This window comes from Pollicipes pollicipes, unplaced genomic scaffold (assembly GCF_011947565.3).
Source record: "Pollicipes pollicipes isolate AB1234 unplaced genomic scaffold, Ppol_2.1 Scaffold_3087;HRSCAF=3621_pilon_pilon_pilon, whole genome shotgun sequence".
Taxonomy (NCBI): Eukaryota; Metazoa; Arthropoda; class Thecostraca; order Pollicipedomorpha; family Pollicipedidae; genus Pollicipes; species Pollicipes pollicipes.
The window spans coordinates 24,434,565-24,453,699 of record NW_023596225.1 but is presented as its reverse complement, the minus strand read 5'-3'; the positions used below and the strand labels follow the sequence as shown (position 1 = coordinate 24,453,699).

At 57.9% G+C, this 19,135-nt stretch overlaps 1 protein-coding gene across 1 annotated transcript in view; it reads right to left on the bottom strand.

The window, feature by feature from the left end:
• Nucleotides 1–19,135, bottom strand: part of LOC119089917 (R3H domain-containing protein 1) — a 74,972-nt gene that overhangs the window by 5,065 nt on the left and 50,772 nt on the right. Inside the window, exons 4-7 of the mRNA XM_037212722.1 lie at nt 17,466–17,554; nt 9,160–9,315; nt 6,444–6,615; nt 5,230–5,371 (exon numbers count right to left, since the gene is read on the bottom strand). Coding sequence (XP_037068617.1) covers nt 5,230–5,371; nt 6,444–6,615; nt 9,160–9,315; nt 17,466–17,554 — 559 coding nt within the window. The remainder of the gene's footprint in view (nt 1–5,229; nt 5,372–6,443; nt 6,616–9,159; nt 9,316–17,465; nt 17,555–19,135) is intronic.

The window sequence follows — 19,135 nt, the reverse complement described above, 5'->3', positions numbered from 1 at the left end:
ACATCACTACGATATAAGTCACATCGAAGCTTGTAAAGGTTAATTAAACGAGGAACGGGAAGCCGCACCACCTGTACGTCGTCCTTGCAGCAGCGGCACTGCACCGCGACGCAAGCATAAATTCCGTCCAATATTACGCACCAGACGTAACACCAGTTTTGTTCGTGCTGAAGTGTGGGCGGTGGCAGGCCTTCCGGGTTACCGGCGCAGCTTCCGCGAGCGCGAGCTCAGCTCCCTAGTGACCAGCGCCGCGCCGCCCCGCCCACGCCCGCTCGCCGCTCATCGTCCGTCTCGCGGCGCTCGTCTGCACGCGGCGTCCACAGCGTGCAGCCAGGCAGGCGTCAGCCGGCTGGCGGGCTCGACTCTGCGCCCAACTGTGTCAGCTCGAAAGTGGGTCTTACTGCGAACTCAGGGGCGCTAGCTCGAAAGTGGGTCTTACTGCGAGCTCAGGGGCGCTAGCTCGAAAGTGGGTCTTACTGCGAGCTCAGGGGCGCTAGCTCGAAAGTGGGTCTTACTGTGAGCTCAGGGGCGTCAGCTCGAGGGTGGGTTTCACTGTGAGCTCAGGGGCGTCAGCTCGAGGGTGGGTGTCGCTGTGAGCTCAGGGGCGTCAGCTTGAAAGTGGGTCTTACTGTGAGTTCAGGGGCACCACCTCGAGGGTGGGTCTCACCATGAGCCCAGGAGCGTCAGCTTGAGGATGGCCTTACTGTAAGCTCAGGGACGTCCGCTCGGTGAGCGTGAGCCCCAGTGAGCCCGGCCCGGCTCGGCGCCGTCTCTGCTGGCACGGCAGACTGGAGCGTGACACCTGCCGGCTGGCTCGCCGGGCGCCGGGCGCATGACCTGCCAAGCGGCCGGTCGGCTCGCTCCGCCTCGGAGCCCGGCCGGCATCCCCTCCAGCGGCGCCTCGCCGCACCGCTCCAGCCCACGTGCCGCCACGTGCGGCGCGGCCGAGCCGGGGCGAGCCGCGCACGTGACAGCGCCGCTAGGATTAGCGGCGGTCAGCGCGCGTGACGGTCGTGGCGTGACGCGCCGGATTGGCCGGGCCGAGTCGCGTGACGTGCGAGGCGGGCCATGAGCCGGCCTCATCCCGAGCAGGGGCGGTCGGCGCCGGCGGAGGCTGAGAGGTCCCAACAGCTGGCGACGGTGCCGAGCAGCTCGGCCGCCGCCGCCGCAGCCGCGGCACGACACCGCGGCGGCCGGTCAGACGGCGCGTCGGCGGCGGCTCACCGGGCGCAGTCGGTCTGCACCCATCCCTACGGGACATCGCGGTGCGGCCCCGCAGCGACGCCCACACATGGGCTGGCACGAGCGCAGATGCTTAGTTCGCCCCACGGCTGCAGACTGCTCTATCGAGTGGCACTGCAAGCCATTGTGACCCCCAGCCGTGTCATTGTGAGCCGGTGAAAACGCACGAATAAAGCTAGTGCACTCTAGCAGTCCCACGGCCCCACAAGCTGGCGCAAGCACTCGCCGGCGGCACGAGCCGGCGTCCAGCCTGCCGGGATTTCCAGCGCACAAGGTGTTCACTGATGGTCTGTTTAGGCAGCGATGCCGCACCTAATACCAGGCCGACAGTCTTCCTAATACAGCCTTCCAGTCACCGGCCGAGCAGCCGGGAAGGCCGGCCTCCAGCGTCCCACGCCTTGCCGCAGGGGGGGACCCCAGCGGTCGGAGCCGGCCCTGACCGCCGGCGGCCGGCGGCCACAGCCGCTGTCGACCCGACGCGTGACGCCGGCGACACCGGTCACCGCCCGGCGCGGCGAGATCAATGTCATTATCGACTGCCGGCCCGGCCGCCGGCGCTCGCCTGCGCGTCGCCGGCGAACGGCATCGAGCGGCAGCCGCATCTCCGGCGGCCGTCGTCGTCGGACCGTCATCGGGCGGCGCGGCGGCCGCCGATCCGCTCCGACAGGCCGGCTAAGCTGGACACAGAGCGGCTGCTCTGTCGGCTCCAGGCCAGGCGCGGCGGCCGGCTGAGCTGGACACAGAGCCGCTGCTCTGTCGGCTCCAGGCCAGGCGCGGCGGCGACCACGCACCGCCACCGCCGCCCAGCAAAGGTCATCCAGCCGCCAAAGGTCACCACCGGTGGCGAGCCGAGCCGAGCCGAGCTGGGCAGGTGGGCGGCCGAGGCGGGGGAGGCCGAAGGTCGCCGACCACGGCGGAAGAGTTACAGGTGGCCGAAGGTCAGGGGTCGCGGCACGCTGCGGTGCGCGCCGTCTGCACCGGACAGCGCCGGCAGACCCGTAGGCGGTGGTGTCGCCCCTGTACCGGAAGCCCAGCATACAGGTGCACCTGAGACGGCTGCGCACGTACGGTTCAGCGGTTTAACGTATACCCGCAAAGTGCACCGAACTCAAAACGAAATGGCCAGACGAAGGCTTCTTTCAACATGCGCGTCGCAAGACTCGAAACGACACGTAGCATACAACTTGGAAGAACGCAGTGCCCCGACTCAGCGACTTTGTAGCGGAAGGTCACGCACTGGCGCGGTGGGTGGGCCATCGTGAAGACGAAACCAGAGCGTGGGCATAATGTCACGCATAACATGTACACCACGTGGCTGGTTCATCCAACAAAAACGAAGCCTGGCAATCGACGACTCGAAGTCATCATCGCAACGTCGCCACAAAACGTCGACAAAACACGGAAAAATGTCAATCAATTGCCGCCGAGAAACCAGGGCATGCCGTATTTCCCGAAGCGAGCCAACTCACCACCTCAAAATCACGACAAAGCCTGCCCACTCAGCGGTGGGCGACCACCGCGCAGCGAGGCAGTGGCGGTCCGGGAAGACCCGGCCCTCCGGTCCGGCCGGCGACACCTCCACTAAATCATGGACGCGGTTTCGACTGTCGCGCCCGATGTATATTGCAACAGCCCATCAGACACACGATCAACCCTCGGAGGGACCCGCGTCGACCACCGACAACACGATTCCAGAGAGAGAGAGAGGGGCGAGGAAAAGGAATAAGGGGGAAGATGGGCAAGAAGAGCAAGGGGAAGGGAGCGGGAGGGGGGAGAGCGACGGGAGGGAAGAAAGGAGGGAGAAAGCGAGAGGTGAGGCAAAGACGTGCATAGAACGGGAAGCAGGCCTTGGGAGGCGGGAGGCGGAAGGAAGCGGGGGGAGGGCGGGGCGCAGGCCGTGTCAGGCGCGGCGCGTGCCGACCGTGAGTCAGACCGACCTCGACCGTGACAGTGATTAGCGGGCGCCGGCTCCACGAACTGTTACCGACAACAATCGACCATCGATCGCGCCGAGCCGGCCCGGCCCGGCACCAGCGGCCGCGCCGCCGCCCACGCCTCCTGGCGGCGCCGGCTTGGTCGGCGGCCGCCGCTGGCGCCCCCTGCGCCCCTGACGGGCGCCGGCAGACGTCCGAGCGGGGCAGGAGGAGGCGGCGGCCGGCACCGGCGCCGGGCACGCCGTCGGGAGGCGTGACTCAGGCGCCGGCGCCGGCGCCAGCGGCGATACGCGGCGAGCGACGCCGCTTCCGTTCGGATCGCCTGCTGCCGGCCAGCGTAGCCGGCCAGGCCAAACACGCCGGTGACGTCACGGCGCGACAATCGATCTGATTGGCCGGTGCCTGCCGATCAGCTGCCCGCCGAAGTGGCCGCGGCGGCGGCGGGGTCGGGCGGCAGCGCCGGCTGCCGCTGATGTTGGCGCCCGCTCGGTTGACGTTCGGAGTGCTCGATCAGCCGGAAGGGTCTCAGCACTCGCGGCATGGCCTCCCGGGTAGAGACCATGCTGACCACGAATGGTCACTCGTAACTTGGGCCACCCGTAGAGTTTAAAAAGAGGTTAATATGCGGATAACCCCAAGTACGAGCATCAGACACCGCCGTTATACTTCCTCCTTTCAGTCAGAAGTACTGTGCGATAAGGCTGTGGTATCGGACGAACTTGCTTCAACACGGACCGTCTACACGCAGACACTGGCCTGGTCGGAAGCCGGATAGGACGATCTCACGTCAGCAGCAACATGACGAAACGTAATGTAAGTCCTCGTCGCAAACATCCATGGGGACTTTTGTGACGGCACTGCTTTATTCCCCGATAAAATATACGGCGAAGGATTTAGCCCCGCTCGTAAGCCTCTGGCGCGGCAACAGACTGTGCAGCCTGCGAGCCAACCACAGTTTCTTGGAACACAGGCTCGTAGCTAGGCAAAACAGCGTGGGCAGCATCATCGATCACAGTTACCAGGCGATCAGAACGCATGTACGATAGTGGTAGCTTCCAACCCACAGCCCCGCCTGGTCGGTGCTGAGGAACAAATGAGGCACCGACTGTGCTTCACGTTCAACGTTATTATGGAAGAAATTTGACTTTCTAACGTCACCTTTCTACAACAGTGAATTTCTACAACAGACAATAACCTTTCACAAACCAAACCCCAACACATCACAAGCATCAGAAATGTTGCCGCTCTCGCGCTTTGTCTCCGACCGTGACGCCCTGGACTAAACGCTGCCTGAAAGCGCACCGCCAGGTGGTACCCGCCTCCTATTGTGCTCGTGTTAACGCGAGGGGCTTACGAAATTAGAGGGGAAGAAAGACTTAACTCCTGCCACAAACACAGCAAATGGATCAGGAGAATATGCCGCGATTTTCTACAGATTTAGCCGGGAAGCAATTTGTGCGGTCGATTAATCTTTTTCATTCTGCTCAAGTCCAATACGGGACAGACATCTTCAAAAGTGTGGACTGAGAATCTTCAACCTTGCCGAAAAACATCAACAAACGCCCCCGTCCTGAGTCACGTCAAAGGGCAGTGAGTACACGTCGGGGGGGGGGGGGGGGGCAGGGCGGGGGCGGAACGAACACGTCAGGGGGGCAGGGAAGAGGCGGAGCGAACACGTCAGTTTACAAAGGGCGGTGCGAATACGTCAGGGGGGCAGGATAGGGGCAGTGGGAACAAGTTAGTTTATAGATACGCACGTCACGCTGCCGGATCCTTTTCCACCATGCGGAGCACATTCCGCGATCAAAAGCGTTACAACTGTCAATGCCACTTACCACCACTTATGGCAATGTCCTCGACCCGTACCGTCACTCACACGTCGTCCTTGAAGCTGCCTAAGACGCCGGGAGTTGTGCCACCACCGCCATCGACATGTCGCCGTGGCGAGGTTCAGTCAGCCCGCGCAGCACAGCTGCTCACACCCCCGGAGCTGCAGCCGACACCACATCCCCGACGGATCGGACGAGCCGACCCGCGCTGCCCCGCCACTCACATGTTGTCTTTGATGAAGTTGAGCATGTCCTGTTCGTACTTGAGCAGGTGCGCCTGGTCCTTGATGTTGGCGTTGAGCGCCTCGACCAGGAACTGCTCCACATCCACGCCCTTGCTGTCCGTGTACACCTCGCTGGAGGACTCTGCGGCGTCGGGACAACCCGTCATCGGACAGCCAAGCACGCCGCCGCGTACCGATTGGTGGAGCCCGACAGCGCTCAACGGCCACGTACAGCTCAGCGGAGCCCGACGGCGCTCAACCGCGGTGTACAGCTCGGCGCTCAACCGCGGTGTACAGCTCAGCGGAGCCTGACAGCGCCCAACCATCGCGTACAGACCAGCGGAGCCTGACAGCGCTCAATAGCGGTGTACAGACCAGCGGAGCCCGACAGCGCCCAATCATCGCGTACAGACCAGCGGAGCCTGACAGCGCTCAATAGCGGTGTACGGACCAGCGGAGCCCGACACCGCTCAAGTCCGCCTCACTCGGCGCCTAACTCTGTTGTCCAGTGCGTAAAAGACACCCGACGGCGCCGACAGCATGAGGAACTGCAGAGCAGAACCATTCTGTGTGATAGTCATCGTGATGGGTTATACCCATGCACAAAGCAGTTCGGGGGAGAGAGGGGCGACAATTATTTGAGAGAGAAAATCACAACCGGCAAACGTGGCAGAGCAATGCGTAGCATAGCATAGCATGGCATAGCAGCCAGCAGCACAGGTACCTGACCAGTTTATTTGACTTTCAGATGTGATGGGAAACAAAGCCATGACACGAACGGAAATTCGCCGCCATCGAGTGAAAATCACAGGTAAAAAACAAGTGTGCACCGGAAAGTCGTGGTTCCCCAGTGAGCAGCAAACAGTCAGTCAGATACTGGTGTTCAAAGGCGCGCCGTCTACAAACAGCTAGCTGTGACAGCTATGAACCTGTGCTACGTGTACACATGCCTCTGAACTGAGCTTACTCAACTGTAGATCCCACGGGAGGTAGCCAAGCGAGGACATCGTTCCCTCAGGTGACCCGGGCGATGAGACGCCTCCCACTTCTGGCGACGAAGCGCTCGCCCCTCCCGAGACGTGGGGGACTGGAATCGCCGCTCACCTCAGGACCGGTGGGGAGGTGGGCACTGGCGACGCTCTCACCTCCTGAGAGGCGGGACTGCCTCCTCTGGACAGGTAGCACCTCTCACCTCTGGAGGGGTGGGGACTCACCTCTGGACAGGTGGGGGCTGCCGGCGCGGCCCTCGGTGCTGCCCTGGCTGTGGAACTTGCGCAGCTTGTGGCTGACGCTGAGGCTGTAGCGGGGAGGCAGCTCCACGTCTGGCGGTGGCGATGTCTCCTCCCGCATGGCGTGGCTGCGCATCAGCACCTTCAGTCGCGCACTCTGCCGGGAGAGAGGGGCAGGTCAGAGATATGCATGGCGTGGGTGCCCATCAGCACTTTCCGTCATGCACTCTGCCCGGAGGGAGGGGCGGGTCAGAGATACACATGGCGTGGGTGCCCATCAGCGCTTTCCGGCACGAGCTCTGCTGGGAGGGTGCGGCGGGTCAGAGATATGCATAGCGTGGGTGCCAATCAGCACTTTGCCGGGAGGGAGGGGCAGGTCAGAGATACACATGGCGTGGGTGCCCATCAGCACCTTCGGTCACGCACTCTGCCGAGAAGAAAGAATGGGGGGGGGGGGGGGTATTAAGGTTAGGGTTATACTTAAGGTTAGCGAACTCAAAGGCTCTGATCAAATCATTACTATGCTTCATCCCAGTATTCCGGTGTGGACAAATAAATCATCAAGGGTCTGTCGTATGCCTTAAAAATGTCAAATTGTATCCTACGCATTCGTGCGTCTTAACATGATGTAAAACTTACAAAGTTTAACGCCAAGAGATGTGAAATCAGGAACACAAGTACCATGAACAAACACTCACCGAATCCGATTTTCACTCGCCATTTCAGCATACATTTATATTGGTTATATTGGGCGGCGCGATTGCTGCGTAATCGAACGGAATGGATGTCCCGGGATTTTCAGCTCGCTGCAACACCACGCTTCCGACGGCGACCGACCCGACGTCGACGTCAAGACAGAGGGAAAGAGAGAGGCAAAGAACAACACATATGGAAAGGGGGAGAGAGGGAGAGAGAAAGAGGGGGGAGAGAGAGAGAGGGGGATGGGAGAGGGAGAACGAGGGGGAGAGAAATAGATAGAGACAGAGGGGAGATACGAAGCGCTCATATGCCCCCAAATCGAACGACCCTGCATCATTTATTCAGCTTGATGACGACTCATCCCAGATGCGAACGCGCGCCCACTAAGGCTACTGCAATCGAGGACGCCAGCAAAAAAAAAACCGAGGCACACGAACAGCTCGGGACCCACACGCCAGATCCACTGACGGGAGCGGCCACGTCCCAGAAACTCCGTGAGATCGACCGTGTTTTACACGAAGCGTACATGACTTCAACATCGCGGAAGGTCGCCGGCGTGTGATCAGGATTGTCGTGGGCTCAACATCGCTCGGACGGGGAACTTTGCCGCTAATCCTCCATCTTCGGAGGCTTCGACACCTCTATTTCTGTAGGACAAAGCGCGCGAGCGCCTATTCATTTCGAGACGCGTGCCATCCTGATCGCATCCGGCACGGGCACACGCACCGAACGTGCGCCTGACGCTCGGTCGCCGGGACACGGAGAGGCTATTTCAAACCGTACCACGGCTGACGCTCGCGTAAGCATGACGTCAAACCCTGCCTCACCGACTGCGGGAAACGACAAACCAGCGCCGTTCCTTGAACAGCGCTCAAAGCGTCAGCGAGCCTCGCGTCGACGTGCCACGGAGTGATGAACATACAACCGCGCCGGCACTCGAGCCGCAATCGCCAGCCGAGTTCTGCGCGGCTGACAGCGCGGCGGCCCGACTCCTCACAGCCGAGACGCATCGACAGCTATTACGTCGAACTTGCCGCCGCCCACGCTGAAACATCGACGGCTGTCCGACTAGACTCGACGCGGCGCAGACCGCCGCTCCACCGGGCACCGGGGCGGCGGCACCGACACCTCCGCGCGGCGTCGGCAGCGGCGGGTCGAGTGACGTCGCCGCCGCGCCGCGAAGGTCGCCGCCGGTACCACCGGACATCCGAGCCGCCCCCGGGCCCAGACGAGCGCCGCCGCCGGGCCGGGTCTCGCGGGAGCGCCGTCGGTCTGGCCGGTCCCGGTGCAGGGCTCGGATTCCGTCCGGACGGAACGCAACGGCTCTGCACGGCAGGTGCTGGCCTGCCAAGGCTGGATGCCCGGGCCAAGGACATGGCTGGGGCTTGACGGAGCGTGGCCGCAGCCTGGCTTCTGTGGCCATGGTATGCGAGGCACGACGATGGAAGGCACTCGGACGTTAACTTCGGTCCAGACGGGGCGAAACGACTTTAGCCATGGTGTTAGCACCGGATCTCACTTCGTGTCTGGAAAGCATCTTGCCTTTTTATTCGGGGTTGATCACCTTGTCTGACCAGCGCGTGGCGCCACGAGCCAGCATTAGACGGTTTCATCTTCCATTTGGGCAGCGTGCTGTGGCGCCTCACATATCACCTGTCTGGGCAGCGTGTCGTGACGAATCACATCTCACCTCCTGTCCGGGCAGCATGCTGTGACGCCTCACATATCACCTTCTGTCTGGGCAGCGTGTTGAGATGCCTCACATCTCACCTTGTCTGGGCAGCATGCTGTGACGCCTCACATATCACCTGTCTGGGCAGCATGCTGTGACGCCTCAAATATCACCTGTCTGGGCAGCGCGTTGTGACGCCTCACCTCTCACCTTCTGTCTGGGCAGCATGCTGTGACGCCTCACATCTCACCTTCTGCCTGGGCAGCGCGTTGTGACGCCTCACATCTCACCTGCTGTCTGGGCAGCGTGCTGTGACGCCTCACATCTCACCTTCTGTCTGGGCAGCGTGTGCGGTCCGTGGTCGCTGCGCGTCGTCGGCAGCTCCAGGCTCCGGCTCTGCCGCTGCAGAGGCGCGCGCTCCGACGCCGCCGCCGTGCCGTTCCGGGCCGGGACGCTCTCCGGCTGCGTCGAATCGACGGCCTCCTCCTGACGACACGGCACGGGACGAGGTCAGCGCGGGACGAGGTCAGACGGTACTAGGCCAGCACGGGACGAGGTCGTCCCAGCCCGGCGGGCTACCGGCCCTACCTCAGCCAGGCGAGCTTTGGAGGCGCGGCGCGGCGGCCCTCGACGCCCACGCCCGGCCGTATTTGAGCATGTCGTCCGGCGGCCGACACTGCGGCCGGCAGGTATGAAGCGGACGCTGACGTCACGCACCACGGGGTCAATACGGCGGCGTGCGGCGTGCGGCGTGCGGCCCGTGGCACGTGCGGAGACAGCCGGCCTCTGGCTGGAGCGGCCCTGAGCGGCCTCGGGGGACGGGGAGGCAGGGCCGAACGAGCCAGCGATGGCCCTCTCAGACCACACGCGTGACATTGGGACGAGCGGGCAGCTCTGGCGGCGGGCGAGACCGGACCGACCGCAGCCCGCAGCACGCGTGACATTGGGATGAGCCGGCAGCTTCGGCGACGAGCGCGACCGGGCGCCGGAGCCCGGGCTCCGGGCTCGGAGTCAACAATCAAGGTGTGAGTGGGAGTCTGGAGTGACAACCATCGGGAAGAAAGCCAGGAGCCGGCGACTGGGAGGTGGAGGACAGGGGCCGACGACTAGGAGGCGGAGAACAGGGGCCGACGACTGGGAGGCGGAGAACAGGGGCCGACGACTCGGAGGCGAAGAGCAGGGGCCGACGACTGGGAGGTGGAGAGCAGGGGCCGACGACTGGGAGGTGGAGAGCAGGAGCCGACGACTGGGAGGTGGAGAGCAGGAGCCGACGACTGGGAGGTGGAGAGCAGGAGCCGACGACTGGGAGGTGGAGAGCAGGAGCCGACGACTGGGAGGCGAAGAGCAGGGGCCGACGACTGGGAGGTGGAGAGCAGGAGCCGACGACTGGGAGGTGGAGAGCAGGAGCCGACGACTCGGAGGCGAAGAGCAGGGGCCGACGACTGGGAGGTGGAGAGCAGGGGCCGACGACTGGGAGGTGGAGAGCAGGAGCCGACGACTGGGAGGTGGAGAGCAGGGGCCGACGACTGGGAGGTGGAGAGCAGGGGCCGACGACTGGGAGGTGGAGAGCAGGGGCCGACGACTGGGAGGTGGAGAGCAGGGGCCGACGACTGGGAGGTGGAGAGCAGGGGCCGACGACTGGGAGGTGGAGAGCAGGGGCCGACGACTGGGAGGTGGAGAGCAGGGGCCGACGACTGGGAGGTGGAGAGCAGGGGCCGACGACTGGGAGGTGGAGAGCGGGGGCCGACGACTGGGAGGTGGAGAGCAGGGGCCGACGACTGGGAGGTGGAGAGCAGGGGCCGACGACTGGGAGGTGGAGAGCGGGGGCCGACGACTGGGAGGTGGAGGGCAGGAGCCGACGACTGGGAGGTGGAGAGCAGGGGCCGACGACTGGGAGGTGGAGAGCAGGAGCCGACGACTGGGAGGTGGAGAGCAGGGGCCGACGGACGGTAGCGCCGGCAACTCAGGGGTCAATGTCACGGGCGAAGAGCTGGGGCTGGGGCATCGGAACCTACGACTGCGCGGCGGTGGTTCGAACGAAGGGCCGCCCGGCATTGGGAGGTAATATCCAAACACCCCGCCTCCCAGCAATCACCAGACCGCACGATCCCGGACTGGTCGACTGTGACAAGGAGATCTCGGGGCCACCACTCGTATCTCTCCGGCGGTCGGAATGGCAGAACGATTGGACGGCAGGATCACAACATTAAGTGGGTGTCGGGAATCGCCCTCAGTAAGTGTTATCACGCTCTTGGCGAGTCAGCGTTGTGTCGATTGCATTCATCTGGCCTGCCGCTAACCGACTGCACGTGCCGCCTGCTCCCTTGACTTAAGCCCTCGTGCTGGCTCATGCCAACTGTCACGACACAGGCTTCGACCGGAGGTCTTATGCTCAGTGAATCATTCGCCATGTAAGGTGTCAAATGCAACAGGTAATCCTGAATTGTGTCACAGCGAATCAAGTTGAGCAGCTTCGAGCGCAAGCCATTTAACCGTAATGCGCCAAACGGCCTCGTGCTGGAAAATATCGTATTTCAGGTGGCTCGCTCCTGCCGGGAACCGTACTAGTGCTTGATTCTGGATTACCTTTCAGCTGATTAAAAACCAGCGATATCTTTATGCGCAACGTAGCAACCACTTATTTTCAAATTTGGATGAGGTGGAGACGGAACTGAATGAAATCCTCACCCTGGCTGCATTTGTTGTCGCTCCACAGCAAAGACCAGAGGCCCTAATGAAAGGCTCTTATTCTAAGAGATCATGGAGCGCCTGTGCGCTTGCTTCGCTGAGCGGCGGGCCTGAAAGATCACCATATCAGGTGCTGAACTGACGGATCAGAGGGGCGATTTACGTTTAGATATTTTGTGACCGCATTTGACTTTTTCACGCTGTTCGCACCGACTGGATCCTTCGCCCCGACATACCCGGCCGGAACCGCAGGGACGTCGTGATGATCAGCTGAAGGACAGGGACACGCGGATGTCAGGGAGGGGAGGGGCAATATCTGAACGCCAATTTTCCGCGCAGCAAGTCTCCACAGGTCTTCGCAATACTCTCTCCTCATGTATGTTTAAGGCATGACAGATGTCGCACTCCTCGCGAAAATTGTGTTCCTAATACTCTTAGATGGATTCTTAAAATAATTGTAGACTTTTTCGGCTGATATAGCCCTTGCTCGGCGAATTTTAAAGGCGGAACCCGTAAGAATCGGCTGCGCGCACAGGACAGGGACGTAGGAACGTAACAAAGGGATGCGGGCTGGGGGAGGGTGCTCTGTTCGCAAGTCAGCCTTTCCCGCCTGGTGATATGTGAGCTGAATCACTTACAATTTTGACGGAAATGAGGCAGGGGCCACTGGCCATCCCTGGTCAAGCGCGTGTGCTGGAGGCAGGTTATTTTACACACTGCGGACGGCACGCCATTAACTGTTTTTACAAGCATTGCTGAACACGGTTAGAACCCGAAGAATAAGAGAAAGACTCAACCTTACGCTCATTGGATACAATCAAAAAGGAGGGACGATTACTATTTTTTTCAAACTCGGTCGTCCCCAGCATCAGCCTCAAAAATGAATAAAACAGCCCTTCTTATACACCTGAACGAAAAAAAAACCACCAAAAACCAAAACGTTCATTGATGCTCCAGGGCCAGATCAGTTCTCAACAAAAATTGACTGAAACCTGTGACAAAGACTTAAACAAGATGTTGGCCTGCAATCCAGAAACGTCAAGGACGCCGTTGCGGGCGCCACTGCCGCTAACGGCAGCGATTCCAAAGGAGCAACTAGGGAATATGCTGTGCTTGCTGGTATCAGCCGGCTTCGCCCCCCCCCCCCCAAAAAAAAAAACTATGCATTTGTATAAGTCTTCTCACCGTAGCATCCGCAAATTATCATTCACCTGATCTGTGCAGCTTGACTTACATTTCTCTTAGCAAAGCGCTGGAGAAGTGCGTTTGTTGCTATCCTTAAAACACTAGCCGATGATCCCGCGGTCGACCGGAGGCGTTCCGACGTCACAAAATGTGAGATTTCGGCTGCCTGGCTCAAGTAGATTTACGAGCGGCACATAGCTAAGCAATGCTAATTAAAATTGTTGGAAATCGGGACATGGGCCAGGACGCACGAAACGTGCCGGTACGCATCGCCTCGCCGCGCGCGCGCCTCGGCACGACGTAAAATGAATACAGACGGACGGACAGGCGCACCCCAGCAGACGCGCCCCAACCTATAACTAGTATGCAGACAAGTGATCACACGCTTGCTTGGCTAAGCGACGAGACAAACAGCTGATAAATGCACTAATAAAGCTGCTGCACTACCGGGACGATTCACGCTTCTGACACTTGTATATCCTACAATTCTACAGTTTTCCGGCTGACCTGATGATTTGTCGCCGAGATTTACGGACGGAATCGATGGAGGGTTGCACACGTTATGCCCAGGACAGCGAGGCATGAACACCAAACATGAATGGGAAGGCCAGGCTACATTGGTGAGTCAATTCCTTGCGCTCACGACCACAAGACCAGCCACGTATGGGCATGTGATGAGGGGGAGGGGGGGGGGGGGCGGCGTGATAAAATACAAAAACTACACGTTATGTAAAAAGCGACACGGTTAACTGAAAGGGATGGTGTTAATTGAAACACGAGACAAACACTGGGTTTCCTGTACAAGTTCCGCTCTACACAGTCCTGTAGCAAAGTCTGTTAGATACAAAGCCACAGTGAGACAAACGACCCGGAACCAATCATCCAAGGCGCGTAGCTGTAAATAGCACACCCACTGCTTACCAAGTAGAAATTAGCGAGTGTTCAGCACACAAATGCTGCTCTCCAAAACCCCACAACGGTTCGTGTTTGTTACGGATTCTACACGCTTCCGGAAGCCGTCTCGGCCGCCACTGTCAGCGCCAAGTTTTCCTGTATCCAGCTGTCACTTCTAAACGACGCTGCGATGTTTCTGAACTGTCGCGTTCTGCAGCGGTTTCGAAACAGACCCCGAGAAAATACTGTGCGCTGGTATTCTTACGAAAGAGCGACTTTGTTACGACCAAAACACGAACAAATTTGACCAGCCCTCTACTGTACCCCTTATAAACTATTCCTCCCTAATTCTGTGCAACTTATTTCATACTGTTTCACACAAGACGCTGTATATATATATATATATATATATATATATATATATATATATATATCCTTTCGTGCAGGAGAAAGACAGCGGGCAACAAGAAGGCGTGCCTCGATTCAAAAGCACGAGGGTGCTGGATGGTACACTTGTGCAGAATACAACTAGCACTACTAGCCACCTTTTTCGCTATCGACATATATAAATATATATATATATATATATCTATATATATCTATATCTATATCTATATATATATTTATATTTATATAAATATACTGATAAAAATAAATTCATATATATATATATATATATATATATATATAATCGACATCACTTCGCATCTCCGTTTAACAGTTTTCTCGGCAAATCCAGAAGACTTGAAACATTCCAGAGGCACAGTGACTCACCTTTTACCGCCGATAGCGGTACTCTTATGTTCCGACTTCGCCGTCGCAAAACAAAGAAATTGTAGTCTTTCAGTAAATGTTGCGTGCAGGACATACAATTCTGACTTGTTTCCCATTTCACTCACCAAGTGGACGGAAGTCGTTTTCGCAGCGAAGTCCCCCTCCCCCCTCCCCTCAGCCCGCTATGTGACCGGCCGGTGGCACTTTGTGGTCCATACGGGTTTGCGTGAACGTCTGTACTGACATCGTAAGACGTACGCCATTCTCATTGGCCAATGCGCCGGTAACAAGAACTGCAGCCGACGCTTCAAAGGCGCATTATTCTGCTGTCTTTTGTTTAGGCTACTAACCTTTTATGGGTATGCGTAATGTGTATGCGTGTGTGCACGGACCTTTCATGGGCACGGTGGGGATCCAACTCAGAAAAAGGCCGGTATGAATAAACAACATTTCCATCCAATACTATCTAACCCGGCATGAATGAACACCACAAGGGTGTACCTACGAGCTAACAGGAGAGGATTTCACAGAAACTTAATCAATCATAAGTCGTCTGGGACCTTCAGCCTCGAAGTGGCAAAGCAGCGCCTGCAGAAGTTCCAAAACACGGCTCCGGGTTCGGAGGCTCTCAGCCATCAAAGCAATGGCTTACAAAATGCACCGCAACCAAAGCGGAATCAAGCTGCATTCTTGTTTTTCATTCGGCATTCACCACAAATGTTTTAAGAGAACAGCCGCTCTTCGGCATTCAAGAACCGTTGGAAAAGATAAATGGTTGCGGAATTTAATCGTTTCATGCGGCTGGCTCTCTCAGAGTAGGAGACTGGTACGAACTCACGTTGCAGTCTGGTTGAATCCGGCTGCTCATCTGAGATAGAAGCTTTGCATCCATATATATATATATATATATATATATATATATATATATATATATATATATTATATATATATATACATATACATATATATATATATGTATATGTATATGTATATATATATATATATATATATATATATATATATATATATATATATATATACATATACATATACATATACATATATATATACATATACATACATATATATATATATATATATGTATATAACATTTATTTATTGAAAGTTACGCAACATTTACTGAAAGACTACAATTTCTTTGTTTTGCGACGGCGAAGTCGGAACATAAAAGCACCGCTATCGGCGGTAAAAGGTGAGTCACTGTGCCTCTGGAATGTTTCAAGTCTTCTGGATTTGCCGAGAAAACTGTTAAACGGAGATGCGAAGTGATGTCGACATATATATATATATATATATATATATATATATATGTATATGAAATAGGTCAGATTAGACATACACACATACATATATATATATATATATATATATATATATATATATATACATATATGTATATATATATATGTATATATATATATATATATATATATATATATATATATATATATATATATATATATATATATATATATGTATATATGCATCATCTGACATAGTTATCATTTGCCATGGCTTGGGCTCCAGCATTTTCTGCATTGCATCAGGAAGACCATGTTTCAAATTCGTTTCCTGTCGACCACATACATATTTATGTCACGAGTGGCTGACCTCAACGCTGGTAAACGCACTCGGCCCGACACCCGGCTCCAGAGGACGGTGTCGGCCTGCTCCGTTACACGTATGTGTCATCACGCCGCGCCGTTGCGACCTGAACAGCGATCGCGTCCATCACCCGCCACTGCCGTACGCCATCGACAGCCGCGGCCCAACCGGCCACCGACGCGCTGACGTTGCGGCCAGCGTCCGCTCTGCCCTCGGGGGCACCACGCCCCCTCCCCCTCCCGGACCACCAGGGCCCCTCCCTGGCTGTGCGGGCTCGGTGCGGCGCGTCCGGCCAACCCGGTGACCCGCCGCCGCCACTCCAATGCGCCGCCGAACGTGGCTCCGGCGCCCGTCCCGACCGGCCGCACAGCTGACCGCGTGTGCCACTGGTCACCTCTGGTAGCTGGCCGGGTCACCTGTGCCAGTGGCGCCTCGCTCGGCCACCCGCCGCAGCGGACCGCTCCGGGGTCTTCCGCACGGCATTCTGATCAGCTGATTCAACAGTTTTCCTCGGACACTTGACTGCGGTGTCCCAGTCAGCTGTTCGGGCGCGTCAGCGAACCAGCTGGGGAGGCCGTCGTCTCAATGGATCTCAGTGGGTGGGGAGGATTCGCCGCCTCGGTCCACTGTTGAGGGAGTTGAATTCCACACTACTCAGCTGAGCCGCTCAGCGTCGCCGGAGTGTCTGACGGCTATTCCAGAGGGTTCATCGTTTCAAGTCGCTCGAATGAATGGATGATGTACCGTGCCTCCTTTCGCTGCCAAGTTATGAGTTTTCTGATGGCCCGTTTTAGTGCCTCACACATCACGATCGGATAACTTGCTTCGGAGGGTCTATCGCCCCAGGTCGCACCGGCTTGAGAGAGCCCGTCACCTCAGGTCACATCTATTGAGAGGGGGTGGAGTGATTCCCTGCCCCAAGTCATACGTGCCTGTAAGGCCACCGACTCACGTCACGCCTGTTTGAGAACCCCACCCCAAAGTCACACCTGTTTGAAATCTCCGACCCAAGGTCACGCATGTTTAAGTTCCCCGCCCCAAGATCGCGCGTGTTTAAGGTCCCCGCCCCAAAGTCACGCCTGTTTGAGATCCCGTCCCAAGGTCACGCGTATTTAAGGTCCCCGCCCCAAGGTCACGCGTGTTCGAGGTCCCCACTCCAAAAATCAATGCCTGCTTGAGATCCCGCCTCAAAGTCACGCCTGTTTGGGATCCCGCATCGCGGTCACGCCTCTCTGAGATCCTCCTTCCCAAAGTCACGCCTATTTCAGATCCCTTGCCCCAGATTCATGCCTGTTTGAGATCCCCCACCCCAAAATCACGTCTGTCTGAGATCCCCGCCTCACAGCCACGCTTGCTTCAGACCCCCCCCCCCCCGCCCTTAAGTCACGCCTGTTTGAGATCCCACCCCAAGGTCACGCCCGCTTGCGATCCCCTGATCCCCTGATCCCCTGATCCCCTTGCGGTCACACCTGTTTGAGAGGGTCCGTCGTCTCGCTCTGCATGTCGGCCTCGGCCGCCCCTCCGCCGGCCGCACCGTTGCAGACCACTATGGCCGGGACTGCGGACACAGAGACAGCACGGTCAGGCAGCTGGCCGTTAACGGCCGGCAGCACGGCTCGCGCGCCGGCCGCCCGTCAACCAACGCCGCGCCATCAATCGAACACAATATCAGGTGATTGATGCCTGATGTGGCTGATGCTACGCGGTAGTGATTAACAATTCACAACCGGTGTGTTGCATTTATAATGGCGGCAATCAATGAACGAGGATTGAAGAGGCATAAGTTCATAAAATGACAGAACGTGATTGTGGGCTCGTGCTTGGAGGGTCGTCACTGGTTCCGGGAACCGGCGTCGATAACACGAACAGCATCGAGTGAAAAGAGCAACAACACCGTCAGCTGTGCGGGCGGCCCCCGCGCGGAACCGGAACGGACGCAGCCCTGAACAAAAAGGCGCACTCCACACTGCACCGGGAACGACGCAACGAGCCGCATTCCGAGTCAAACGACACGCGCGCAGCGCGGCGGACGATAGCTGTCGTCGTGCTGTGTGGGACGCCACGCAACAGGCGCGATGGGTGTCGGACCCACGCGGGCTGGTGAGGCTGGGGTGACCGGCGGCACTCCATCCGAGGTCCTGCACCGCCGCCCGGCGGCCCGAGGTGCCCTGCCGCTGGGGAGGAGGGGGGGGGGGCGTTCTTAACCCCCCTCGGCGGCGGCGGCGCGAAGAATCGGACGTGGCGTTAGGCCCGGAGGGCAGGCCGGACACAGCTTGCTGTTTGGAACCAGAACACGGCGCCCTGGCGGTCTCATCCCAGCTCAGCTACAGACCTTTTCACCCGCCAGGATCGCGGAGGATCTTTTCGTGCCATGCAGCGTCACGGCTCGGTTGCCCCACGCCCGACTGACGTTGTCTGGACAGTTGCCAAACGACAGCTGTGTAATGCTCTGGCCAAACAGTTGGTTCCCTCTGGGCGGACGCGGGCCCAGAGCCAATGGACAACTAGCCCTCCATCACATCCCCTCGATCACAGACAGCTTACGAGGTTACCAAAAGTGCACACAAACGGGGGACAGACTTTGCAAACTTCTGGGGGAGGGCAGCATGCATGTGAGCAGTGTAGCATGTGTGCGCACGCTCGAGATAATGACAGAGTAATAGCCCAAACCACAATATCATTGTCCAACCATGCCAAAAAAAGGAACTATCGCTTTGTAGAGAGATTGAGACGAGGTACTAGTATCACGGATGGAGTAGCCCTTCGGACTATCATCACCGTCCGGTACGTAATTATATATACTGTGTACACAATCATGTACACAACGTTTCGGCCAGTTGACTGCTTGGCCGCCATCACGTGCCACTGAGTCCTGAAAATGGCTAGATGATAATTTGGCTCGCTGTCATGTCCGCATCAGAGCCCGATTTCCCTCGTTCGCGCTGCTGGGATTCGAGCTTCGTTGTTCTGATCGCGAGCCCAATGCTTTACGAACTGAGCTAGCCGGGAAGGCCCTGCGGTCGAAAAGCCCTTCTCTTAAAACGCCCTACAACTTTCTTGACTACAAAAACTTTCGAACCATTCCTGGTGGACTCCCGATATTATGAACAAACATGACGGAATCTGGCAAACAAATTCG